Source organism: Ornithorhynchus anatinus, chromosome 17 (assembly GCF_004115215.2).
Source record: "Ornithorhynchus anatinus isolate Pmale09 chromosome 17, mOrnAna1.pri.v4, whole genome shotgun sequence".
NCBI classification, from domain to species: Eukaryota; Metazoa; Chordata; class Mammalia; order Monotremata; family Ornithorhynchidae; genus Ornithorhynchus; species Ornithorhynchus anatinus.
This window is the reverse complement of record NC_041744.1, coordinates 40,744,956-40,772,811: the sequence shown is the minus strand read 5'-3', so window position 1 is coordinate 40,772,811 and position 27,856 is coordinate 40,744,956. Positions and strand designations below refer to the sequence as shown.

The 27,856-nt window shown below is 45.5% G+C and overlaps 1 protein-coding gene and 1 long non-coding RNA gene across 5 annotated transcripts in view; one reads left to right on the top strand and one right to left on the bottom strand.

The window, feature by feature from the left end:
• LOC114817853 overlaps nucleotides 1-27,856 on the bottom strand; it is a 56,369-nt gene that overhangs the window by 14,668 nt on the left and 13,845 nt on the right. The window contains exons 2-4 of one of the 2 annotated variants that reach the window (XR_003765718.1): nucleotides 13,209-13,444; nucleotides 3,152-3,276; nucleotides 2,174-2,274 (exon numbers count right to left, since the gene is read on the bottom strand). This is a non-coding gene — a long non-coding RNA (uncharacterized LOC114817853). Of the gene's footprint in view, nucleotides 1-2,173; nucleotides 2,275-3,151; nucleotides 3,277-13,208; nucleotides 13,445-27,856 lie in introns of those variants that run through there. The other variant, XR_003765717.1, reaches the window with a different exon arrangement.
• LOC103168070 (C-type lectin domain family 2 member L-like) lies at nucleotides 112-14,327 on the top strand. Of its 3 annotated transcripts, none has more exons than XR_003765716.2 (6): nucleotides 112-267; nucleotides 2,100-2,180; nucleotides 6,247-6,402; nucleotides 10,572-10,756; nucleotides 13,407-13,501; nucleotides 14,076-14,327. XR_003765716.2 is itself a non-coding variant. In XM_029082338.2 (5 exons), exons 1-5 carry the CDS (start codon nucleotides 156-158, stop codon nucleotides 14,188-14,190), a joined length of 588 nt encoding a protein of 195 aa, XP_028938171.1. In that variant the 5' UTR covers nucleotides 114-155; the 3' UTR covers nucleotides 14,191-14,327. The 3 variants fall into 3 exon arrangements, 1 of the variants encoding a protein (XP_028938171.1); XR_005660981.1 differs by lacking the exon at nucleotides 112-267 and adding an exon at nucleotides 299-1,054; XM_029082338.2 differs by lacking the exon at nucleotides 6,247-6,402 and having other exon boundaries at nucleotides 114-267.

Below are 27,856 nucleotides of genomic sequence, written 5' to 3'. Positions count from 1 at the left end.
GAGGTTTGCTTTGAAAGTTCTCCGCCGGTCCCTTCCCCTCCTTTCAGCCCCCGCCCGTTCCCCTTTCCCGGCCCTGGCCCCGCCCCTCCCCCCGTCCCCCCTACGGATCGGGGGGCGCGGGCTCCATAAGTGGAAGCAGGACAGAGCGGGGGCTTATGGCAGAGGCAGCAGGGCCGCGCCAGGGAGGGGACGAGGAGGAGGGCATCGCTTTTTCCAGCCAACCTCCACCGCAGGAGGAGAGAACGGGAGGAAGGCGCCGGTGGAGGGGTAAGAGGCTGGGGAGGTCCCGGGCCCGGCCCGCCGCGGCCCTGGACGCACCCTGGATGGACCGAGGTGGATGGCGGCGGGCCGGGCCGGACCGGAGACATGGGTGCTGCTTAGTCCGCAGAGTCCGGTCCAGGGCGGTGTGAAGGGTCCGGTTCGGTCCCGGGCGGACGAATTTTCTGCTCCCCGGGGTCCGGGCCCGAGGCTGGGGGGTTTTCTGGCCGGGATATCATTCCCCGGGGAATGGGCAGGGCCAAAAGCACCGAAATCCTGACCGGCAGGAAGGCAGGCCGGACCCCAGTGTCTGGACTGGAGCAACGCGGACAGACCTTCCCTCCCTGCCCGCCGCCGCCCAGCCTCCGGGAGGCCGCAGGCCTCGACTTCTGGAAGACAAAACCGTTCTCACAGTACGATTTGGGAAGTCACTGGGCTCCCCGAGGCCTATTCTTCTTCTAGAGCGGTTGCAGATACAAGCCTCATCATGCTTTGGTTACGAAGATGAACTTCATCTCGTGGGTTTGCATTCTGACTCTGGTGGTCACGGCAAGGGTGTGCCCCCCAAAACTCCGGGCGAGCGGGCGGCCCGCCTGAAATATCTTCCCGTTTCCGTGGCCACTCCGCTGCACGTTGGAAGGGGTTGTGACCCCTTTTGTGAGCAGTCTTCCAGCGTGACTATGAAATTCAGAGTCATGGTCCGTGAGGACCCGTCAGCCTGATGTGGGTATTGGGGGTGTTGCAAAGTCCAGGGGTAATCAGCTCGAGCAACCACAGGACACTTGACATTTTGATGGTATTGATGCATGACTATTTGTTTTGTTTTGCCGTCTTTCTCCCCCTTTTAGACCGTGAGCTCGTTGTTGGGCAGGGCTTGTCTCTATCTGTTGCCAAATTGTACATTCCAAGCGTTTAGTACAGTGCTCTGCACACAGTAAGTGCTCAAATACGATTGAATGAATAAATGTTTATGAGCACTGACTCTGGTATCTTCTACCTGGGCCGGCCGTGACTGATCTGTCCTTAGCCCGATTACTGAGAGGGAAAACGGGATGGCTGGCCCTTACGCGGAGCCCAATTTTCCCAGTGCAAAATCCTTTGGGAGGATCATTATATTTTGCAAATCACTAGAAGACTGTCCATGCACCTTCTAAATAGCAGTACCTTAGTTGCGGTGGGTACCAATATTTTTTAAATGGTATTTGTGAATCGCTTACCATATACCAGGTACTGTACTAAGCCCTGGGGTAGATACAAGACTGTATCAGGTTGGACATAGTCCCTGTCCCACATAGGGCTCGCAGTCTTAATCCCCCTTTTATAGTTGAGGTACATAAGGCACAGAGAAGTGAAGTAACTTGTCCAAGGTCACACAGCAGACATGTGGTGGACTTGGAATTGGAACCCAGGTCTGTGCTCTTTCCACTAAGCCATGCAGCTTCCCAAAGAAACTGACTTTCTGTCATAGAGTAAATGGAGAATTTTTGACTTTTATATATCTGTCTCCCATTATTAGAACATGACCTTCTTGATGATTAGAATCATATATTCATTTCCTGAGAGTTCCTTACTAGAGCAGGACAAAAAAGTCCCCAAAGGATGGTTTCCTGGACTTTTAGCCCTTTAAGGCTAGTCCCCTCCAAATTTCCATTCCACATTTTTGCCTGTAAAATCCCTGACCCCTTTTCACCTCTGCATTCAAAACTAAAATTTGGCCCTTAGTGCTGTCTAGTACAGTTCTCTGCACAAAAAAAGCATGAATGTTGTTTACTGACTGGCTAGAAAAGTGCTGTTGCTTCCTATGCTGTGAAATAAAGTCAGGATGATTCTCTGCTTTTCAGATGGGACCATTGAACGTAAACAACTCTTCATTCCAAGCATCATGGTGATTGTCCTCATACTGGGGCTCATTATTGCTCTAGGTGAGTGTCTGGGTGAATCTTACGCAGCCAATCATTAATTCATTCATTCCACTGTTTTTATTGAGCCTTGCTGTGTGCCAAGCAGTATACTAAGCTGTTTGGGAGAAAACAGTACAACAGTAAACAGACACATTCCCTGCTTACAATGAGCTTACAATCTAGATGAAAGGAGACAAACATCAATACAAGTAAATAAATTACAGTTATATATATAAGTGCTGCGGGCTTGGGAAGGGGGAATCACAAAGGGAGTAGGTTAGGGTGATGCAAAGGGGGGTGGGATATGAGTAAAGGTGGGGCTTAGTCTGTGAAGACCTCTTGGAAGAGATGTGACTTCAGTAAGGCTTTCAAAGAGGAAGAGAGTAATTGCCTTTTGGATTTGAGGAGGAAGGGACTTCCAGGCCAAAGGAAGGATGTGGGCCAGGGGTCAGCGGTGAGGCACAGTGAGAAGGTTAGCACCAGAGGAGTGAAGTGTGCAGGCTGGGTTGTAGAAGGAGAGAAGTGAGATGAGGTAGGAGGGAGCAAGGTGGTGGAGTGCTTTAAAGCCAAAGGTGAGGAGTGTTTACTTGTTGAGGAGGTGGATGGGCAACCCCTGCAGTTTTTTGAGTAGTGGGGTTATGTGCCTGAAGATTTTAGAAAAGTGATCCAGGCAGCAAAGTAAAGTTTGCACTGGAGTGGGGAGAGACAAGAGGCTGGAAGGTCAGCAAGGAGGCTAATGCAATAATCCAGGTGGGTCAGGATGAGTGATTATGTTAACGTGGCAGCAGTTTGGATGGAGAGGAAAGGGCAAATTTTAGTGATGCTGTGAAGGTGGGACCGACAGGATTTAGTGATGGATTGAATATGAGGGTTGAATGAGAGAAAGTAGACAAGGATAATGCCAAGGTAATGGGCTTGTGAAACAGGAAGGATGGTGATGGATATCCTTATGAAAGCATGACTGCGAGGATAAGGAATAAAGCTAGACTTACTTCTGTGGTCTTCTGGCTGCTTCCTTGATATCTGCTGAGGGAGTCTGGATATTAGATATCACTCAGGCCAGCATTTTCAAGTTCTTGTCAGTTTGGTTCTGAATCCCTAATCCTGCTGGGCTGTGCTTGAGGGAAGAAACCAACAAGAAGGCTAATGATTGACATGTAAATCCATTTTATTCTGGGCCTGAATCCCATGGCCACATCTGGTCCTGGATTAAACTTTATTCAGGCAACACTGAGACTGGAGTGTGGTATTGTTTTGGTGAATGACAGTTATTGCCAACTGAACCCAGGATCTTCTTTTGCATGCACACACTCATATACACACTCAGACCCACACAATATATCTGTCCTTCATTTTGGAGATTACATTTCCCCAGATAAATTCCTATCCTGTTTCTTTCTGTGAGTGGCAAGTCACATTCAAATGAGTTTATTGTGGAACTTGGGAAGAAAGGTCTAAAGGTAGAGAACTGAAATTAAGAGTTCTCTGGAACATATGAAAGTCACTGATTAGGGGTGATTGTAAAGTCTGATTTCTACACCCAAACAATGATTGGTAGAGAGACATTAACGGCAATTGATTGTAAATTCATTCTGGGCAGGGAACATGTCTATCAACTCTGTTATCTTGTACTCCTATCTTGTCTCATGCTGTTGAGTTGTCTCTGACTCATAGCGACTCCATGGATACATCTTTCCCAGAGCTCCCCACTCCATTTGCAGTCATTCTGGTAATGTATCCATAGAGTTTTCTTGGTAAAAATTTGAAAGCCATTTACCATTGCCTTCTTCCACACATCAAAATTGAGTGTCTGCCCTTGACTACCTCCCAAGGCTGCTGCCATCAGCACCAGTGAGTTTTGACTTGTAGCAGATTGCCTTCCACTCACTAGCCACTGCCCAAGCTAGGCCTGGAAGGGGTATGCCGAGGCTTGACTCTCCTTCCCCTAGCTGAGACTGGTAGAGTACTGAAAACTTTCCAGGAGAGATCCTGAGGGGAATATTGTACTCTTCTAAGGGCTTAATCTAGTGCTGTGCACACAGTTGCTCAATAAATATAATTGATTGACACTGTTAGAACCAAGTTTCTGTACATATTTAAGACTGAGGGAGAGAAGATTCTCAACCTAGCTAAAAGGTATTATGTTAGTCTTCCTATCTCTATTGTCCTGTTGTGTGAGATAAGATCTCACTTACCTATACTGCTTTGCTCAGAAAATGCCATTTCTGTGAATGATAGTAAGCAGGAAGAGGAAATTACATTAGTATAAGATATCTCTTTCTGGATGATTAGGGAGAGAAACCAGAGGAAAGGGAAGTGTGTTAGTCAAACTAAGAATGAAGAGTGAGAAAAATAGAATCCTTAGACTTTGTATAGTGACTCTGACCTCTTTTGTTTCTTCTAAGAGAAGACATCAAGTAATGGCTGCTCTGAGAAGCCATGATGCATGGTTGATGGTGGATAAGACTTCTTGAAGGGATGTGAGAAGGATTTGCCAGAGGGGAAACCCAGGCATCCAAGGCCTCTCCAACCTGTGTGTCTTGTTTTGGCAGCTGGAAGAGGACTGAGAATGTCCTCACAAGTCACATGAGTCAATCAGTGATATTTACTGAGTACTTCCTATGTGCAGAGTACTGTACTAAGGATCCTGGAGTCTTTAAAAGAAGCAAAAAACACATGTGGCTGAAAAGACCTATATGTGTCTGGCACATCATAGGACCTGTCACTGTTTTTAATTGTGTCTCTTGATATCTTGATCGTTATTAAGGCTTTACTCTCTTAGTTGCTGTTTGCCAAACTAATCAAATTCCTGAGGTGGTCACCAGTATATCACATTGTTAGGAACTATGCTTCACTGTCTTTTCAAATAATGTCTTCTCAAACCTCCTAGGCTAGACCATGATCTCTTTCCTCTGATCATTCAGCAACTACTTGGATATCCTGCTGTCATCCATTTTCTGCACATGATCTCTCCAGGAAAGTTGTGATTCTGTGAGCAGTGCTTCAGTGCTGTTGAGTTAACTGAATTCCCAAACTAATTGCCCTGTCACTTAATGTTGAGTATGGGTCTTGGGTGATGCTAGTGAAACTGGTCCAGGAACTGAATGTGTCTCCACTAGTAAGTCTGGCTCTCACAACCATATAGGTTGGACATCAAAACATAATTCTTCACCTTCAGGTTAGTATGGAGCTTAAAGTCTCAAAGTCACACACTCTCAATCAATGTGCCAAAAGCAAAACTGGCTTTTTCATTCTATTTTCAGCTTCTTTGACTCTCCATGCATCATTAGAAAGTGTGCTGTCTAGGTTGCAGACTTCAGTAACATTAGTCAAGCAATCAATCCATCAGTGTATTTATTGATCACTTGCTGTGTAAAGAGCATGGTATTAAGCACTTAGGAAAGTAAAAAACAATGGAGTGATAGGCATGATCCCAGGTCCACAGGGCTTTTACAGTTTTTTGATGCTGCTAAAAATATTAAGTAGACACAGTGGTTTTTCCTCTCACCACTACTGTGAGATGCAGGTCAATTTGTAGAAATTTTAAGAGAGACTTGATAGAAATTGCCTCTTCTTAACCCAGGAAGTACTGAGATAATGTCATCAGCTATCAAAGTTCTCTCTTAATCATCCTTAAGATCTTTAAGTAAAAAAAAAATAAACGAGCTAACCAAGAAAACGAGCATGGGATCTTAGTGACCTCCTTTAAAGATAATAATTGTGTTAAGTGCTTCTTATATGACAAGTACAGTATTGAGAGCTGTGGTTGATACAAGATAATCAGATCAGTCCCAGTCCTTGTCCCACATGGGGCTCCCAATGTAACAGATAGGGAAAGCAGATTTCTTAGCCCCATTTTGCAAGGGAGGGAACTGAGGCACAGATAACTTTAGTGACTTGCTTGAGGTCACACAGCAGGCAAGTGGCAGAGGTGGGATTAAAGCCTAGGTCTCTCTTTTTTTTCTGAGGCCAGAGCTCTTTTAAATAGGTCATGCTGCTTCTCTCCGTTGGTGTCAATTGGTGGAGCTCCTACCTGGAGTCCTCCTAGACTGACTAATAAAGAACATTCCTAACTCTGTTTTCACAGAATCACTTTGAGTGTCGGACCACACACACAGGGTGGTAGATTTGTGCTGTGTGACAGACTCGGAAAATTCTGGCAACCACATCAAGACGTCTACAAGGACTAAACCTAACCACTCAACTCCATTAGTAGACTGTGACTCTGGTAACTGCTAAAACGGTAAACTGCGCTTGAGATATTTATGAAGACCTAATATTACTCCATGACCATAACCATCATCATCATCACCATCAATCGTATTTATTGAGTGTTGTCTGTGTGTAGAGCACTGTGTAAGCACTTAGGAGAGTACAGTGCAAGAGTTGGTAGACATATTCCCAGCCAAACAACCAAAGAGTCTAGAGGGAAAGACAGACATTAGTGTAAATAATATGTTCAAAGACACCACAAGGAATCTGAAAGTTGGTGACAATACACAGTTCCAGCCCTCTGGAAAGCTTTTACTTAATCAGGATGTAGGCAACATCCAAGCATCTTGAATGATTGTCACTAGGACTTTGAATGATGCTCAGAGTCTTTATGACAACAAGGTTCTCATTCATTTAAGAATTCCTGAATACTGATGCCTGTTCTCTAGAGGCTCACACCTAAAAGACATACAAATTTGTAAACCATTTCGTTGAGGCACTGTAAACTGATCGAAAGTCTAAAGAATCTGAGATGCATCAGTCTGCACTGGGGAAGACATACACACAAGCAAAAATTAATATTTCTCTGCACACAGTAACTACTCTATAAATACAATTGATTGATTGTGACAGAGCTAAATTCTCTCATATAAATTTGTTACCTTGGCAGCAGATTGACCCATAGCACAATAGTCAAGGAAATAAAAACCAAATGAAAATGATCAGCACATATTTTGGGGGATTGTAAGAGTACGGTGGTAGGGTGTTATCAGCCTCCAGTCCAACCTCATGGGCAACAAAGCTAGTGCTGAACAACCTTCTATATGTCTCTAGACTTGGGCCCCAAGCAGGCTCCATATCTGGCTCCTTAAGCAGTTCCATCAGCATCATTTTCAGAGCATACTCAATATCAAATGGTAAGAAAAAATCATGAACATTTAAGTTCTGGAATGACTCATTACCCTGACATCAAAGCTATGATTCCCTTAATACAGCCACACTAGATGGGTAATGTTAGGAGAATGAGCAACAACAGAAGTCCCAAAAACCTCCTGGATGGAGGAACCAGAAAAAGGGGAAGGGCAGAAGGAAAATTCTAAGGTACCTTGAAACAGTGTTTCAGCCATTGTTGCATCCCTATTGAAAACTGGGAGTCAAACATCAAGGTAGACCAACATGTGTCCTTTAGGAGACTGACAGGTTGGTGCTGAAATAGCATCAAGATCAGGCCAAGTTGTAGAGAAATGGGACATGTAAATGTCTCCTTTATGGCTGTGAAGTTTGGACCACTGCACTCTAGCTATCAGTGCATCTCCCTCCTCCCATTAATCAGTCATATTTATTGAGCACTTGCTGTGGAGAGAGCCCTGTACTAAAGGGGGAGACAGGCACTAATATAAATTACAGATATGTACCTAAGTCTGTGGGGGCGGTGTGAATAAAGGGAGCAAGTCAGGGTGACAGAAAGGAGTGGAAGGAAAGAAAATGAGGGCCTAATCAGGGAAGGCTTCTTGGGGAGTATATGCTTTCAATAAGACTTTGAAGGTGGGGAGAGTAATTTTCCGTTAGGAAGAGGGAGGGCATTCCAAGCCAGAGTCAGGACATGGACAAGAGGTCAGTGGCACGATAGATGAGATTGAGGTACAATGAGAAGGTTGGCATTAAAAGAGTGAATTGTGTTGTCTGGGTTGTAGTGTAGTGTTAGAGTAGCCAGGTGAGGTAAGAGGTTGTCAAAGTTATTGAGCACTTTAAAGCCAATGGTAAGGAGTTTCTATTGGAGGCAGAGGTGGATGGACAATCACTGGAGGTTCTTGAGGAATGGGGAAACAAGGACTGAACAAATTTTAGAAAAATGTCCTGGGCCGCAGAGTGAAGTAGAGATTGAAGTGGGGAAACACTGGAGCCAGGGAGGTCGTTAAGGAGGCTGATGCAGTAATCAAGGTGGGATAGGATAAGTGCTTTAATTATTATGGTAGTTTGGAAGGAGAGGAAAGGGTGGATTTTAACGATGTTGTAAAGATCAAACTCACAGGATTTAGTGATATACTGAGTGTGTGGGTTGAATGAGAGAGAGGAGTAAAGGATAATGCCAAGGTTATGGCCTTGTGAAATAGAAATGGTGGTGGTGCTATACAGAGTGATGGAAAAGTCAGGGGGAAGTCGGGGTTTGGCTGGAAAGATAAGTTCTGTTCTGGAAATGCTAAGTTTGAGGTGACAGCAGGACACTCAAGTACAGGTGTCTTGAAGTCGAGGAAATGTGAGCTAGCAGACAGGGAGAGAGATTAGGGCTGGAAATGTAGATTTGGGAATCAGCCTCATAGAAGTGGTAGTTGAAGCCATGTGAGTTAGTGAGTTATCCAAGGGAATGACTGTGGATGGAGAAGGGAATCCAGAACTGAACCTTGAGGGACATCCACAGTTAGGGTGTGGTAGGCAGAGGAGGAGCCCATGAAAGAAACTGAGAATAAGTGTCCAGAGAGATAGGAGGAGATCCAGGAGAGGACAGTGTCAGTGAAGTTGAGGTTGAGGTTGGATAACAGTTAAGTTGAGCTTGGATAATGTTTCCATGAAAAGGGAGTGATGGACAATGTTGAAGGCAGCTGAAAGGTTGAAAAGGATTAGGATGGAGTAGAGGCCATTGGATTTGACAAGGAGGAGATAATTTGTGACCTTAGAGAAGGTGGTTTCTGTGGGGTGAAGGGGATGGAAGCCAAGGAAGGAATTGGAGAGGAATTTGAAACAGTAGGTGTAGACAACTTGCTTAAGGAGTTTGGAGAACAACTGTAGAAAGGAGCTTGGGCAATAAGGAGATTGGGCAATAACTAGAGGTAGCCATGAGTTCAAGGGAGGGTTTTTTAGGATGAAGAGACATGAACATGTTTGAAATAAGTGGGAAAAAAGCCATGAGAGAGTGAACCGTTGAAGATGTTGGTCAGGAAAAGAAGAGGTAAGGTGTGAAGTGATGGAGTCAGATGGGTAGGTGGAGGGGGTGGAGAGAAAGCAGGAGATCTCCTCTTGAGATACTGCTGGGAAGGATGGGAGAGTTGAAGAAGGGGCAGTTCTGAAGAAGGGGCAGGAGGAGGGAGGAATTGGAGAGGAACAAGGGAGATTTTAAAGAGATGACATCTGATAGATCCAATTTTCTCAATAAAGTAGGTAGCTAGGTTAGGGGCAAAGGATTGGGGGGGTGGAGGGACAAGTAGCTTGAGGAGAGAGTTCAACATCTGGAACAACTGGTGAAGGCAATGAGATGGGTGTCAGTAAGGATGAAGCAATAATTTTGCCAGACAGAGGAGAGGGTAGCGTTAAAGCACAAAAAGATGAACTTTAGGTGGACAAGCTGCACCTGATATCTAGATATTCACCAGCAGCAAAGTCATTTCTTTCCAAACCCCTCAAGTGAATACTATACTCCTGCCACCTCCATTTTCTGTCATTCAACTCCCTCCTTCACCCTCTGCAATCTGGTTTATGCCCCTTTCACTCCATGGAGATACCTTCAAGGTCACCAATGCTTTTCTTGCCAAACCTAACAGGCTACACTCTGCACTAACCTCCTCATTCTCTTAGTATTCTCTGACACTGAGGACCACTTCTTTCTCCTGGAAATGCTACCTAATCTTGGAGAAGTTTTGGAGCTGGCAGGTGTTTGAGGCTTGCTCACAAATATTTATTAGAAGCCACAAGATGCCAGGTGCTGTACAGCAGAATGGATAGTGACATCAACCCTGTACTCCCAGAACTTCAATTCTAAAGAAACCTACAACTAACAATCAGTGCCTGACAGTTCCCCCTTTCTCATGTTATTGAGGCACAAGGACTAGTGGAGAAATCACAATTCCCCCTTTCTCATTTTATTGAGGCACAAGGACTAGTGGAGAAATCACAACTATGGGAGTTGAGGCCTTGATTTTGTATCCATCACCTGCTTTGAGACACTGGGAAGATCACTTAGCCTCTCTGGACTCTGCATCTTTGAAAAATGGAATAATTTTCCCTGATCTTCCCTGCCTCACCATGGTCTTGAGAAGTCAAAATTGCGAGAGAGTTATGAAAAATAGAAATGCTTCGTAAATTGAAGCTATTAGGACTCTCATTATTGAGAGGGATTTGGGGTAAGGTGCCACTCACCCAAGTGAGACCATTAGAACTAGGACACCCACCCAAGAGCACTGACTATCCTGTTCCTTTATCTCACAGCTACTAAAACTTGTCCTAAGGGTGGAGAGACTTGTCCTAAGTGTGGAGAAACTTGTCCAGATAACTGGGTGCAGTTCGAGAAGACTTGCTACTTTTTCAATGGAAAAAAAAATTGGACCAGGAGCCAGGAATTCTGTAAATCCCAAGATGCTGAGCTGGTCGTGATTAAAAACCAACAGGAGCTGGTGAGTGTCAGGATGGAAAGTTTGTGCCATATATTCTTTCTTGGAAGTAACTCTCATGGTCTAAATCTGATGTACCTGGACCTACAGATATCCCTAGAGTTGGATAAATGAATATCGAATACACAAACCTTCTTAGTGAGTGCCCTGGTGTAAGCAAGCAATAATAATATAATTGACAGCATTTTGAATATGTGTGATAGGATGCAGCCTGGCCTAATAGAAAAGGGACATGGCTAAGAACCAGAGGACCTGTTTTCTAATTCTGCCTCTGCCACTTGCCTGCTGTGTGACCTGTGGGAAGATGTTTAATATTTCTGTGCCTGTTCCCTATCTGTTAAATAGAGATTCAGTACCTTCTCCCTTACCCTTAGACTATGATCCCTATGTGACATAGGGACTGTATCTTATTTGATTTACCTGTGGCTCTTACCCCAGTGCTTAGAAAAGCAGCGTGGCTCAGTGGAAAGAGCCCAGGCTTGGGAGTCAGAGGTCATGGGTTCGAATCCAGGCTCTGCCACTTGTCAGCTGTGTGACTGTGGGCAAGTCACTTAACTTCTCTGTGCCTCAGTTACCTCATCTGTAAAATGGGGATTAACTGTGAGCCTCACGTGACCCGATTACCCTGTATCTACCCCAATGCTTAGAACAGTGCTCTGCACATAGTAAGTGCTTAACAAATACCAACATTATTATTATTAATGAATACCATTGGTATTGTCATCATTATTACTATTTTATTTTTTCCAAAGAAGTTTTCTATCAGTTATTTTTATCTTTACTTCACAATAATCCTTTGAGTCAGAGAGATGCAAATATTTTTATTCCCCATTGAACAGCTAAATCCAGAAAGATGAAGACCACAACTTCACATAGCCAGTCAATGGCAGAGTGGGGACTAAACCCAGGTCACCTGGATCCCAGCCACCTGACTCTCATCTTCCTACAGGCGACCTTTCAGGATGTAGATCTAGTGTGGTCTAGGGGATAGAACACAGACCTGGGAATCAGAAGACCTGTGTTCCAGCCCCAACTCTGCTGCTGCCTACTGGGAGACCATGGACAAGTCATTTAACTTCTCTGTGCCTCAGTTATTTCATCTGTAAAAATTACCCTTTTTTTACAGAATGCAATCAGGGAAAGTTAAAATACTTGTTCTTCCTCTTCTTAGTTTACGAGCTCGATGTGGGACAGGACTGTGTTTAATCTGCTTATATACGATTTACCGCAGAGCTTACTGGTGTACTTTGCACATAATAGGAACAGAACTATTATTATTATTGTTATCATTAAACTACTACTATGTCCATGTTTCCACCCCAGGCTATGACTGTCTTCAGTCTGTTTTTTAGCTTTTTCACCTAGTGTTTTAGGGGTGCACAAGGAATAAGGCAAAAGTCCCTCTACCCTGTAGATAAGATTCTAGGTTCCCCAGGTGCTATTACTGCCTCAATTTCAAGGGCTTCCTAATCTCATCGTGGACAGCAGCATGTGCTGAGAAGATGAACAGCTCGCCCACAAACTCTCAAGATGAATATCCCAAGAAAGCAGCATGGCCTAATCCAAAGGGCATTGGCACAGAAGTCAGAGGACCTAGTTTCTAACGCTAGCTTTACCTCACACCTGCTGTATGACCTTGGGCAAGTCACTTTACCTCTCTGTACAGCAGTTCCCTCATTTGAGAACTGGGGAATCAGTTCTCCCTCTTGCTAAGACTGTAAGCCCCATGTGGGACCTGATTATCTTGTATCTCCCCCAGCAGGTAATACAGTGCTTGACATGTAGTAAGAGCTTAATATATTACACAATTATTATTTTTATATCCCCTGACCACAAAAACATTTGTTTGGTGGCCTTCCCAGACCCCTTTGGGCCTGAGCCCAGAATTGAGTTGACCAGAGGACAAGTTCCCTGATAGTGTTAATTTATCAGTAGTTCTTATTGTCACCTGTGTGAGAATACTTACTGAGTGCTTGGAAACCTACAATAGATGGAGAAGACATGGTCCCTGTCCTCAAGACAAATACAATCTAATGGTGAAGAAAAGGAGACTAAATTTTGTGCTAATAGGGGAAGCAGAAGAAAAATCATATGTAATTCTGATAATAACAAGAGCTGTAAAAGTGATTATACAACTGATTGAGTAAATCGAGCACTTAGATTGATATATACATAAAGGGGAATGGTGGCTGTTAGGGTGGAGTAATGCAGTCAGGGAAAGTTTCCTGGAAGAAGTTTTCTGACTCCTGTTAAATGTGTCTTTCTGCTGAGATTGTCAACCGTGATCTGTCTGAAAGCAACCTCGCTAGTTTGAGGGACTCCTCTGGCTGCACTGACATCCAGGCACGTGTCTCTATGCTTAGGGCTTCCCGGCAGTCTGCTTGGCCTATGCTCTGTCTGTTTGGGCTGTTAATTGTGGGGATACCGTGCCATGATTCCAGCCTGACAAACTGACCTTAGACATGGATGACAGTGAAGGGTGGATCTCTGTAGCCGAGAGGCCATCCGTGTCTGTGCTGGTCGTCCTGCTGGTTTCTTTGGAGAAAGGAGCCCAGAGCATGCTGGGGCTGTTTTGGAAAAATTCCCATAAGAGAGAACAGCCATGTCTCCAGAAAGGGTTTGATTGCGTGATTTCTCCTTCTTCCCTGCACAGTCATTGGTTCGGAAATTCCAGGATTCCTGGATTGGTCTCTACAGGAAAAATGGAGAACTGTATTGGGTAAATGGAGTCCCACTGAACGAGAGTCTGTAAGTTTCCTTTAACTCTTCTAATAGCCTAAGAAAAGCAGGAGGTATTCAAATAAAAGTATACCCTGAATTTATGAAATTTTTCTCCGCACATGGGTCATAATAGTTTTGAGAATGGAAATGTTCAGACACCCAAACAGAAGTAGCAGTTTAAACCCAGATCACCTTCATTTCTTGTTCCTCGTCTTCACATACATGAAATGGGCATAAGATAAATCAATCAATTGTATTTATTGAGTGCTTACTATGCGCGGAGCTCTGTACTTAGCACTTGGGAGAGCACAGTGCAGCAGAATTACCAGATATGTTCCCTGCCCATTATGAGTTTACATTCTAGAGATATTGATTTCTAAATCTCTTCCCTGTGCCTCTACTCCTTTCTGGTTTAGGAAAGGATAAATTATCTCGCCTGTCCACCTGGGGGCCAAAAAACCATTCCCAGCTCCTCTGTGGGTTTTAACTGGGACCACAGAGCCACAACACAATGGGGGCACCTTCTCCCAAAACGCTTCCCATTTCCGTAATCTAATCTAATGTATTCCTAATACAGCTCCTGTCCTCTTTCTCAACTCAGGTTTGAAGTCACTGACCCTGGAGACTGTGCTTATGTTTCTGCCAATAAGATTGCTACAAATGCCTGTTCCACACCCAAGTTCTACATTTGCAGCAAGAGTCTGACTGTGACGTGAAGGAGGAAGAGAGTGGAGATGGAACCGAATAGGAAGACTATTAACGTGGAGGAGGAGGAATGTTGGGAAGACTCAGAGTTCTGAGTGACTCCCAGACTGTTAGTTCCTAAAGTAAACTGTAAACTCTTTGAAGGCAGGGATTATATCTCTCATTATTCAGTGAGAGAACTGAGGCACATTCATTCATTCATTCCATAGTATTTACTGTGTGTTTACTATGTGCAGAGCACTGTACTAAGTGCTTGGAATGTACAATTTGGCAACAGATAGAGACAGTCCCTGCCCAGTGATGGGCTTACAATCTAATCGGGGGAGAAAGACGGCAGAGCAAAACAAAACAAAAACAAGACAACATTATCACAATAAATAGAATCAAGGGGATGTACACCTCATAAACAAAATGAATAGGGTAATAAAAATATATACAAATGAACACAGTGCTGAGGGGAGGGGAAGGGGAAAGGGGAGGAGCAGAGGGAAAGGGGGCTCAGCTGAGGGGAAAGAGAAGGAGCAGAGGGTGGATGGGGAGCAGAGGGAAAAGGGGGTAGCTCAGTCTGGGAAGGCCTCTTGGAGGAGGTGAGCTCTCAGTAGGGCTTTGAAGAGGGGAAGACAGTTAGTTTGGTGGATGGGAGAGGGGAGGGCATTCCAGGACAGTGGTAGGACATGGGCCAGGGGTCAACGGTGAGATAGGCGTGAATGGGGGACAATGAGGAGGTGAGCGGCAGAGGAGCGGAGCGGCATACGAGATGGGCAGTAGAAATAGAGAAGGAAGGTGAGGTAGGAGGGGCAAGGTGATGGAGAGCTTTGAAGTTTTTGTTTCGTGGGGAGGTCGATAGGCAACCACTGGAGGTTTTTGAGGAGGGGAGTGACATGCCCAGAGCGTTTCTGTAGGAAGATAATCCAGGTAGCGGAATGAAGAATAGACTGGAGTGGGGAGAGACAGGAGGAAGGGTGGCACAATAATGCAGTCGGGATATTGTGAGAGCTTGTACCAGCACAATAGCTGTTTGGATAGAGAGGAAAGGGCGGATCTTGGTGATATTGTAAAGATGAGACCGGCAGGCATTTGTGATGGATTGGATGTGTGGGGTGAATGAGAGAGCTGAGTCAAGGATGTCATCAAGGTTGCGGGCCTGTGAGATGGGAAGGATGGTCGTGCCGTCCACAGTAACAGGGAAATCAGGAAGAGGACAGGGTTTGGGAGGGAAGATAAGGAGCTCAGTTTTGCACATGTTGAGTTATAGGTGGCAGGCAGACATCCAGGTGAAGACATCCTGGAGGCAGGAGGAGATACGAGTCTGGAGGGAGAAGGAGAGAACGGGAGGAGATGTAGATTTGGGTATCATCTGCATAGTGATGATAGTTAAAGCCGTAGAAGCAAATGAGTTCACCAAGGGAGTAAGTATAAATGGAGAACAAAAGAGGGCAAAGAACTGACCCTTGAGAAACCCCTGCAGTTAGTGGATGGGAGGGGCCCACCAAGGAGACTGAGGATGAACTGCTGGAAAGATAAGAGGAGAACCAGGAGAGGATGGAGTCGGTGAAGCCAAAGTGTGATAAGGTGTGGAGGAGAAGGGGATGGTTGACAGTGTCAAAAGCAGCTGAGAGGTCGAGGAGGATTAGAATAGAGTAGAAGACATTGCATTTGGCAAGGAGGTCATGGATGACCTTTGAGAGACCAGTCTCGGTGGAGTGGAAGGGACATAAGGCAGATTGGAGGGGGTCCAGGAGAGAGTTGGAGTTGAGGAATTCAAGGCAGCGAATGTAGACAACTCATTCTAGGAGTTTGGAAAGGAAGGGTAGGTGGGAGATAGGGAGATAACTGGAATGGAAAGTGGGGTCGAGAGAGGGTTTTTTTAGGATGAGGGGGACATGGGCATGTTCGAAGGCAGAGGGGAAGATGCCATTGGAGAGTGAGTGGTTAAAGATAGAAGTTAAGGAGGGGAGAAGGGAAGGGGTGATAGTTTTTATAAGGTGAGCGGGAATGGGGTCCGAAGCACAGATGGAGGGGGTGACACTTGCGAGGAGGGAGGATATCTCCTCTGAGATACTACAGGGAAGCATGGACACAGAGAAATAAAGTGACTTGCTACAGGTTAATGTAGGAGCTGGGATTAGAACCCAGGTCCTCTGAATCCCAGGCCTATGCTTTTTCCACTAGGCCATACTGCATATGGTTTAGAGTGGGAATAAAGACCTCATGTGTTTGTGGAATCCCATGTAAAGTATCTGCATGCACCAGCAGGGCACTCTAGTCTGGCATTCTCTGGTCCTAGCCTTGGAGGACCTGCCCTATAAAGCCCAGTGATGGATTTGGGCCTGTGAACTTTGGGGTGGTGACCAGCTGTGGAACCTCTGGGGCCCGAAAAGGGCAGCCCCAGTGACAGGTCCCATGCTTGTGGTGGGAGCAGGCTCTCCAAAGACCATCAAGGGACTGGAGAAGGTGATGGAGCAGCGGAGAGCAGAACAGCTACTGCCCCAACAGCCAGTGATTTAGGCGAATCACCCTAGGATATGGCGCTGAAGGCCACACCAAGCGGGATGGAGAGAGGGAACAGGTATTAGAAGGACACCATCTCTGAGGGGAAGTGACACACCTCCAAGGACAAATGTGAGCTCTAACAGGGGACATGGGAAGAATGGGAGGGTCATTCAACCCTAGCCCATCCCTACATCCAGAAATTGAGAAAAAATTTAGCTCTCAGGGGGAGACTAGTGCTGATCCAACAAGGAAGATGGATTCACCATTGACTGGGGAATGGCCCTACATTCCAGGATGGCCCTAACAGAATCATCAGCTAGGGAGAGTCCAGAATGGGAGAGGACGAGGAAGATGGAATGGGTTCTGGTCCTGGGACAGGTGGACTGAGAGTCACAAAGAATCTGTAGATGTGATGATCTTGTCATTAACCACCACTGGGAGAGATGGTCTGTATACTCTGAACTGGAATGAGTTTCCAGACGGCCAGTTCCAAGGGGAACCACGATGGTGGAATGCTCAGAGTGGTATCAACAACAAATGTTGAAGATGTTGGCTGGTGGAAAAATGGGGATATTGACAGAGTGGGGATCAGCCAGATGCTGCAGCTTGTCACAGGAATTAGAAAGGTGAGGTCAGTTTCTTCTGAGCTCCCTGGGTGGCTGCCTGGAGGGCTCAGGCCAGTGTCCAGGCCTGGAAGGATACAAAATACCAGATGCTGCAGGACCAGCCACCATTCATTCATTCATTCAGTTGTACTTATTGAGCACTTAATGTGTGCAGAGCACTGTACTAAGGACTTGGAAAGTATAATACAACAATAAAGAGAGACAATCCCTGCTCCCTGCCCACAATGGGCTCACAGTCTAGAGGTGGGGAGACAGACATCGATATGAGTAAATAGGCATCAGTATGAATAAATAGAATTATAAATATGTATATATAAATATATATATACATAAGTCCTATAGGGTGGGAAGAGGGAGAAGAGCAAAGGGAGCGAGTTGTGATGTGGAAGGGAGTGGGAGCTGAGGAAAAGGGGGCTTGGTCTGGGAAGGCCTCTTGGAGGAGGTGCATCTTCAGTAGGGGTTTGAAGGGGGGAAGAGTGATTGACAGTTCAAGGATTAGAAACCAGGTCTTCTGACTCCCAGGCCCAAGCTCTTTCCACTAGGGCATGCTGTATCTAGGGTGAACTCCCTCTACCTGCACATGCAGCCAACCTCTGCTGTCCCTATCATGGCCCTTCTGTTTAGAAAGCTGGAATCCCCTTCCAGTTTTCTGTTCCTCTGGACCCTTCCACCCCCACCCCCTCCCTATATTCTTATCTCTTGTTCCAGCCCCAGCTGCCCTCTGACACCCCACAGTGTTATTCCTACCCCAGCTTGTTCCTGGCACTTTGGGGTTCAGCTTCCTGTGGCCTGTCGGGGAGGAGGGTCTCAGGGTCCCATCCTATCAGCATTCAGTGCAGGTAGCATGTGAGGCGCTGTTGTTGGGTGGGATATCAGGACCCCATCCTATCAGCTGTCAACGTGAGGACTATGTGTGGCTCTGCGTGGGGGAGGGAGTCAAGACCCCATCCAATCAGCCCTCGGTGTTTGGGAGGATGTGAGGTTCATTCATTCATTCATTCAGTAGTATTTATTGAGCGCTTACTATGTGCAGAGCACTGTACTAAGCGCTTGGAATGTACAATTCGGCAACAGATAGAGACAATCCCTGCCCAGTAATGGGCTCACAGTCTAATCAGGGGGGACAGACAGCAGAGCAAAACAGAACAAAATTAAAACAAGACAACATTATCAAGATAAATAGAATCGAGAGGATGTACACCTCATTAACAAAATAAATAGGGTAATATATAATATATACAAATAAGCACAGTGCTGAGGGGAAGGGGGAGCAGCAGAGGGTGGGGGGGAGGGAAGGAGGGGAAGAGGGAAAGGGGGCTCAGCTGAGGGGAGGGCAAGGGGGAGGAGCAGAGGGTGGGGAGGAGCAGAGGGTGGAGGGGGAGCAGAGGGAAAGGGATGGCTCAATCTGGGAAGGCCTCTTGGAGGAGGTGAGCTCTCAGTAGGGCTTTGAAGAGGAGAAGAGAGTTAGTTTGGCAGACGTGAGGGAGGGCATTCAGGACAGCGGTATGACATGGGCCAGGGGTTGACGGCGGGATAAGATGTGAATGGGGGACAGTGAGGAGGTGAGCGGCAGAGGAGTGGAGTGTACAGGGTGGGCAGTAGAAAGAGAGAAGGCAGATGAGGTAGGAAGAGGCAAGGTGATGGAGAGCTTTGAAGCCAAAGATGAGGTGTTGTGCAGGAGGAGGGTGTCAGGGTCCCATCCTATCCGCTGTCATTCTGAGTGTGTGTGTCCCTGTTGGGAGGAGGGTCTTCAGACCCCATCGTATCAGCCCTTGGTGGAGGGACCGTGTGTGGCACCGCAGAGCTGGTGAAAGGATCAGAAATTGCAGTCTTGTAGCAACAGCTCCTCCACTCATCTCCAGACAGGGCAGACCGGCATCTCCCTCCAGCACTTGCTGAGAGACATCTCTTTGTCTAGGAGCAGGACTGATTGGCCTCTTCCAGGTTCCCAACTCTTCCTTTCCCAAATCAATCAATCAACTAATCAGTGGTATTTATTGAGCTCTTACTGTACAAGAGTACTGTACTAAGTGCTTGGGAGAATACAACAGAATTGGTAGATACCTTTCCTGCCCAACAGGAGATTGCAGTCTAGAGGGGGACACAGACATTAAAATAAGTTACGAATACGTGCGTAGGTACTGTGGGGCTGAAGGTGGGTGCATATCAAATGCTTAAAGGGTCAAGATCGGAGTGTATAGGTAATGTCTAAGGGATAGAGAGTAGGGGAAAGGAGGGCTTAGTTGGGGAAGGCCTCTTGGGGACGATGCGATTTTAGTAAGATGCCCAAGGTTTTAGTGAGTTGTCTACACCCTCTGCCTCAAGTTCCTCTCCTCCAGTGCTCTCCTTGACACTCTTCAATCTGGTTTCTGTCCCCTTCACTCCACAGAAACCTCCTTCTTAAAGTCACCAATGATTTCCTTCCTGCCAAGTCCAACAACCTCACTTCCATCCTAAACTTCCTAGACCTCTCAGTTGCCGTTGACTCTGTTGACCATCCCTTTCTCCTGGAAACATTATCCAACCTCAGCTTCACTGACACTGTCCTCTCCTAGTTATCCTCCTATCTCTCTGGCAGCTCATTCTCAGTCTCTTTCATGGACTCCTCCTCTACCTCCCACCCCATAACTTGTGAGTCTCCCTCAAGGATCAGTCTTGGATCTCCATCTACACCCACTCCCTTGGACAGTCCATTCACTCACATGGCTTCAACTACAATCTCTATGCAGATGATTACCAAATCTACTTCTCCAGCCCTGATCTCTCTCCCTCTCTGCAGTCTTGCATTTCCTGCTGGCTTCAGACATCTCTACTTGGATGTCTTGCCATCACCTCAAACTTTACATGTCTGAAACAGAACTCCTTATCTTCCCACCTAAACCCTGTGTTTCTCCCTGACTTTCCCATCAGTAGTTGACATCACCAACCTTCCTGTATTGCAAGCCCATAACTTTGGCATTATCCTTGGCTCCTTTCTCTCATTCAACTCACATATTCAATCCATCACAAAATTCTGTTCATTCAACCTTCACACCATTGCTAAAATCTGTTCTTTCCTCTCCATCCAAACTGCTACCATGTTAAACCAAGCATTTACAATAATAATAATAATAATAATGGCACTTGTTAAGTGCTTACTATGTGCCAAGCACTGTTGTTATGGGATAGATACAAGGTTATCAGATTGTCCTATGTGGGGCTCAAAGTCTTAACCCCCATTCACAGAAGAGGTAACTGAGGCCCAGAGAAGTTAAGTGACTTGCCCAAAGTCACACAGCTGACAAGTGGGGGAGTCAGGATTAAAACCCATGACCTCTCACTCTCAAGCCCATACACTTTCCAGTAAGCCATGCTGCTTCTTTATCCTATCATACCCTATTCTCCTTGATTATTGCATCAGTCTCCTGGCTGACCTCCTTGCCTCCTGTCTCTTCCTCTTCAGTCCATTCTTCACTCTGCTTCCTGGATAATTCTTCTACAAAAATGTTCAGTCCATGTTTACCCACTCCTCAAGAACTTCCATTGGTTGCCCATCAACCTCTGCATCAAACAGAAACTCCTCACTATTGGCTTTAAAGCACTCAGTGACCTTGCCCCCTCCTACTCAGCTGGTAATCTCCTACTGACAAGCCAGCCCACACACTTTGCTCTTCTAATGCCAACCTTCTCATTGTACATTGATCTTGTCTATCTCGCCACTGACCTCTTGCCCATGTCCTGCCTCAAGCCTGTAATGCCCTCCCTCTTCATATCTGACAATTACTCTCTCCACCTTCAAAGCCCTAATAAAAGCCATCCTTGACTTCAGCCCTCCTTTTCTTTCTTTCTCCCACTCCCTTTTGTGTCACCTCAACTTGCCCCCTTTATTCATCCCACGACCCCCACACTAGTAACTTTATTTCTGAAATTCTTAAAATTATATAAATGTCTGACTCCCCTTCTAGACTTGTAATTCACTGTGGGAAAGGAATATGTCCATTATATTGTTCTCTCCCCAGCACTTAGTGCAGTGCTCTGCACATAGTAAGTGCTCAATAAGTACAATTGACTGGTTGACTGACTGACATCCCTGGAGAGACCAGGATGGGCTCCCTGCAACAAAGACCTCGGGCCACGGAGCCCCAGATCCAGACACGTCTAGGTTATGCTGTGCCCACAGGTCCTATGTGGCATGCACAACTTTATTGACAAGGAGACCAGCTTTCTGTAACTGACCATCTGCTGTGGCTAAGTGTATGGTCTGCAAGGGCCAGTTGGGGAGGTACCCCATTGTTCTAGACTGGGGAACAGTCTAAAGGGAGATGTTCTTGCTTTACCCATCCTAGGGTGGCCAAGCCCAGGCACTGGTATTGTCACGAGGTGGGGAGCAGTGGACTGGACACTAGAGGCATGGTGGAGCTCCGGCCGTATGCAGGGAATTGGGTTGCAGCCTCCCCTCTGCTCTAAATCCACTCTGTGTAACCATCCCACAGCTCAAGCAGTGGGACTGATGGACTTTCAGCAGGACAAATGGAACCTCCATTTATGGGCCACCTCTGGGCCACCCCTCCCTCCTAATCCATTTTCCCCCCACGTGGGTCCAAGCATTTTTCTTATCAGCTTTGTCCCAAAGACGTCCCTGCTCCCAGGTTCTCCCCTCTTCAACCCATACTTCAACCTGCTGCCTGGATCATTTTTCAAGACCATCGTTATACTCTTTCCATTTGTCAACTTCTGATGGTTGCCCCACCAACAGCAGCCAAACCAGCTTGCCATTAGATGCCAGCCCAATGCCACATTCACAGGGTAGTTACCAGAAAGGTCCTCAGGGACTCTGGCTTGGAGAAAAACTCTCATTTCTGTGCCTCTGCTTCTATCTCCTCTCCCTTTCATTCTTTGTCCTCTGAACTCTCTCCTGTACATTTCCTCTCATTATTTCTGTCTCTGACTCCAACTCTGTCCCTCTGTCCCCTTTCTGCCATTTTCTCCCCAGTGCAATGTGAGGGCTTCGACTGAGGGCTAGGCACTCTTCATTCTTCTCAAGCACAGCTTCTCATTACGCATTCTCAACTCTCCTTTCTCTAACCCTTTGCTCCTGTTCTTCCTCCTTCTTGGAGTTCCCTCCTCCTCCAGATCTGCCAGGCTGCAGCTTTCCTCATCTTCAAGACCATCCACCTCCTCCTGGAATTCCTCCCATATGATAGCATCCCAAGTGCCAGGTCAGCACACTCCTGTTGCCTCAGCACTAATGCACTCACATCCACCTGTAGCCCTTCTGATCATAGAGCCTTGCATCTTCTACTATTTAAGCACTTATTCCTATTTCCACATTTCCATTGCTTTTTCACTTATGTCTGTAATTATTTTGTGTCTGGATTCCCTAATTGACACAAACTTCCTCATGGCAGAAGTCCTGTTTTCTAACTCTCTTATACTCTTCCAAGCATTTAGTACAGTGGCCAGGGGACCATAGATGTTCAATAAATACTAGTGATTTGTCAGGTTGGGACATAGAAAGAGAATCAGTGATGAAAGGAAACCCAAACAATTGATTTATGAGGCAATCAATTAATCAATGGCATTTATCAAACATTTACAATGTGCAGCACACTGTAAAAGAACTGGGGAAAGTACAATAGATTTGGTAGACATGAAGTCTGCCCTCAAGGAGCTTACAATCCCGTGGGTTAGAAAGGCAGTAAAATAAATAACAGATAGGGGAAATGGCAGGGTATAAGGATATGTTCATAAGTGTTGTGGAACTGGGGGCAGTGTATCAAAGTGCTTAAGGGGTACAGAGCAAAGAGGCTGGGTTGTAGTAGGAGATTGGCAAGGTTAGATGATGGGAGCTCTCCCTAGACTGTGAGGTTGTTGTGGGCATGGAACGTGTCTGTTTCAACTCCTCACTCTTGGCTTCAAAGCTCTCCATCACCTTGCCCCCTCCTACCTCACCTCCCTTCACTCTTTCTACTGCCCACTCCATACACTCTGGTCATCTGCTGCTCACTTCCACACTGTCCCATGTTCATGCCTATCCCGCCATTGACCCCTGGCCCACGTCCTACCGCTGTCCTGCAATGCCCTCCCTCCTCACGTCTGCCAAACTAACTCTCTTCCCCTCCTCAAAGCCCTACTGAGAGCTCACCTCCTCCAAGAGACCTTCCCAGACTGAGCTCCCCCCTTTTCCTCTGCTCCTCCCCCTTCCCCCTTCACCTTCCCTCAGCTGAGCCCTCTTCCCCTCCTCCTCCCTCCCCTCCCTATCCCACCCTCTTCTCTTCCCCCTCCCCCCTTCTCCTCCCCTCAACACTGTCCTCATTTGTATATATTATTTATTACCCTATTTATTCTGTTAATGAGATGTACATCCCCTTGATTCTATTTATCGTGATAATGTTGTCTTGTTTTTGTTTTGCTCTGTTTTGCTTTGCTGTCTGTCTCCCCTGATTAGACTGTGAGCCCATCACTGGGCAGGGATTGTCTCTATCTTTTGCCAAATTGTACATTCCAAGCACTTAGTACAGTGCTCTGCACATAGTAAGTGCTCAATAAATACTATTGAATGAATGAATTAATTGTTATATTGAACTCTCCCAAGTGCTTAGTGCAATATTTTGCACACATTAAGTACTCAATAAATATGATTGAATGGATGGATGAATGAATGAATGAATAAATGAATGGGAAAGGTGATTGAGTGCCTTAAAGCTGAGGATTTTCTGTTTGATGCAGAGAGGGATGGGCAGTCATTGGAGGTTTTTGAAGAGTGGGGAGATGTGAATTTTTATTTATAATTACTGATATTTTAGACGAATGATCTGGACAGCAGAGTGAAATATTGGCTGTATTGGGGAGAAGTTGGAGGAAGCGAGGTCATTGAGAAAGAGACAGCCAAAGAGATCAAGAAGGAACCACCAGAGAGATTAGGCGAACCTGATGAGGAAAATGTCACCCCACCCTCAGCCCACAGTACTTATCTTTAAATTATATTATATCAATCATTTATTTATATTAATGTCTGTCTCCCCCACTAAGCCCATTGTGGGCAAGGAAAGTGTCCACCAACTCTATTGTACTCTCCCAATCTCTTAGTACAGTGCTCTGCACACAGTAAGTGCTCAATAAATATCATTGTATGATTAACTGGTGGATTGTTTTCAGGAGGAGGAAGCGGTCCCCAGGCAGCTGAGAGGTCTAAAAGAATAAAGATGGAGTAGAGCCCATTGGATTTGGCAAGAAGGAATTCATTGATGATTTTGGAGTAGAGGGGTCAGAAGCCATATTGAAGGGGGTTGGAAAGGGAGTTGTAAGAGAGGAAGTGGAAGCAGTGGGTGTAAAAAACTCACTCAAGGAGTCAGAAAAGTAAAGGTAGGAGGAGATGGTGTGGTTAACGGAAGGGAGCCGTGGGATCAAGGGAGTGAGAAGCAGCATGGCTTGGTGGAAAGAGCAGGGGCTTGGGAGTCAGAGGTCATGGGTTGTAATCCCAGCTCTGCCACTTGTCTGCTGGGTGACCTTGGGCAATTCACTTCACTTCTCTGTGCCTCAGTTACCTCATCTGTAAAATGAGACTATGAGCTCCATGTGAGACAGGGACTGTATCCAACTCAATTTGTTTGTATCCACCCCAGTGCTTAGTACATTGCCTGACATATAGTAAGAGCTTAATAATACCATAATTAACAAGTGCCATAATTAATTGAGAGGATGAGTTTGAGATGGACAAGGTCTGGATTTCCTTCAAAGGTGCTTCATGTAATGAACACGAGCAGAGGAAGCAAAATGTGGAGTACCACAAACAAGTTCCACAATGTGCCACAAACAGAGTGGACAAAAAAATCATTCAATCAATCCCATGTATTTAATGCCCACTGTGGGCAGGGCTCTTTACTATGCACCTAGGAGAATACAGTAGAATGAGTAGACATGATTTCTGCCCTCAAGGAGTTGTCAATCTAGCTGCGGAACCAGACATTTAAATTACTCACAGATAGGAAAAAGTAATAGAGTACATAACATATGTTCCTAAGTGTTCTGGGAATTGTGAGTACATAAGAGCTTATGCAGTAAAGAAGGAATAAAGTGGCAATTGGGAGATATAAAGTGTGGAGGATAGAGATAAACTGGAGGAGGCCTCCTGGAGGAAGTGTAATCTCTTCATCTCTGCAGTCTCTTATTTCTGCCTGCCTTCAGGATATCTCTACATGGATGCCCCTCCAACACCTTTTCTAAAATAGAACTCATCTTCCCACCCAAACCCTGTCCTCCCTTTGTCTTTGCCATCACTGTAGACAAAACTCCCCATCTCACGAGCCGAAACCTTGGCATTAACATTAACTCATATCTTTCATTCAACCCACATATTCAATCTGTTACCAAATCCTGTTGATTCAACCTTCACAAAATTTTTAAAATCCATTCCTTCTTCTCCATCCAAACTGCTAGTACTCTGTTACAAGTACTTATCCTATTCCACTTTGACTACTGCATCTTCCTCTTCACTGACTTCCATGTGTCCTGTCTCTCCCCACTCCAGTCCACATTTAACTCTGCTGTCTGGATCATTTTTCTACAAAAAGTTCAGTACATTTCTCCCCACTTCTCAACAACCTACAATCGTTGCCCATCCCACTCCGCAGCAATCAGATACTCCTTGTCATTGCTTTACAACACTCAATCAGCTCACCCTCTTCCTACCTTACCTAGCTTATTTCCTACTACAACTCCGTCTACACACACTTTGCTCCTCTAACTTCAACTTACCATACCTTGATCTTACCTATCTCTCTGCCGATCCCTTGTCCATATTTTCCTTCTAAACTAGTACTGCCTCCCCCTTCATATCATCAGACCACCACTCTCTCCACCTTCAAAGCCTTATTAAAATTACATCTAACCAATACACCTTCCTTGAACAAGCCTTCTTTTCCCTACTGCCTCTCTCTCTGGTGACACCTGAATCTATACTCTTTAAACACTCGATATTCACTCCACCTTCAGCTTATGTACATATCCATAATTTATTTTAATGCCTCTCTCTCCTTCTAGACTGTAGGAAGGGAGCATATCTATAGTGCTCTACCTACAGTAAATGCTCAGTAAGTACCACTGATTGATTCATTCAGAAGAGCTTTGAAGCTGGGGAGGGCTGTGGTGGGTCACATAAGAAGTGGGAGGTAGTTCCAGGTAGAGAGGAAGGCATGAGCAAAAGATCACAGGCAGAATAGAAGAGAATGAGGCATAGTAAGTTAATTTGAGTGGAATGAAAAGTACAAGCTGTGGTCTAGTGGGAAAAGAGAATGAATAGGTAGACGGGAGAGACCTAATTGACTACTTTAAAAGGTTTTTTATTGATACTGAGGAGAATGGTCAACTGTTGGAATTATTTGAGGAGTGGAGAGGTGAGTTGCATGACATTTCTGAAAAAAATGATCCGGGCGGCAGAGTGTAGTGAGAGCTGGGGAGGAGAGACACTAGAGGCAGTGAGGTCACTGAAGATGCTGAGGCAGTAGTTTAACTGGGATATTACAAATGTCTTTACCAGGTGATGGCAGCTTAGATGGAAAAGAAGGGGTGGAATTTGATAACCTCATAGAGGAAGAACTGAAAGTTTTTGGTGGCAAGCCAAATATGGGGGTCAAAAGAGAGGGAAGAGTCAAGGTCAATGCCAAGATTATGGGGTTGAGAGTTGGGGACAATAGTGGTGTTGTCAACTGTGATGGAAGCCCCCTTTTTCCTCTGCTCCTCCTCCCCTCCCCATTTCCCTGACTCCCTTCCTCTGCTCTATCCCCCTGCCTGCCCCACAGCACTTGTGTATACATATTTCTTATTCTGTTTCTTTTATCTATATCTATAATTCTATTTATTTATATTGATGCTATTGATGCCTGTTGGCTTGTTTTGATGCCTGTCTCCCACCTTCTAGACTGCGAGGCCTTAGTTGGGTAGGGATTGTCTCTATTGCTGCTGAATTGTACTTTCCAAGTGCTTAGTACAGTGCTCTGCACGCAGTAAGCACTCCATAAATACATTTGAATGAATGAATGAATGAATGAATGAATGAATGAATGAAAAGTGAGGTGAAGGAGATGATTTGGGATGGAAGATGAGGAGTTCAGTTTGGGATATTATGAAATTGAAAGGTCAGCTGTGAACCCAGTTAGAGATGTACTGAAATCAATCAATTGTATTTACCGAGTGCTTGCTGTGTGCATAGCACTATACTAAGTAAAGAATAACTCTTTCCATAAGAAGCATATAGTCTAGAAAGGAGCTTATGAATAGAATGAGAAAAAACAGATGTGCAAAAATAAAATTCACATTCTTGACTTCAAGTCAGAAAGTCTGGGAGAGAATGCTGATAAAATTGCCTGGCTGGCTCATTAGAGCTTTACTGATAAACACTGTGTGGGGGAGGGGCTGCAGTGCATGGAGTTTGCCCAGTATCCCAGTATGGGAATCCATTGGTCATGTAGCCATATCTACTTTCTCCCTCATTAAGTATTATTCTTATCATTATTATTACTATTATTATCACCATAATTATGGTATTTATTAGCCCTTACTATGGATCAAGCACTGATCT

Bases quoted from the DNA above. Each gene is read 5' to 3' on its own strand.
- LOC103168070 (XM_029082338.2), top strand. From the start codon at position 156: ATGGCAGAGGCAGCAGGGCCGCGCCAGGGAGGGGACGAGGAGGAGGGC. The intron at 268-2,099 runs GTAAGAGGCTGG...TCTGCTTTTCAG, and splicing joins AGGAAGGCGCCGGTGGAGGG to ATGGGACCATTGAACGTAAA. The intron at 10,757-13,406 runs GTGAGTGTCAGG...TTCCCTGCACAG, and splicing joins TTAAAAACCAACAGGAGCTG to TCATTGGTTCGGAAATTCCA.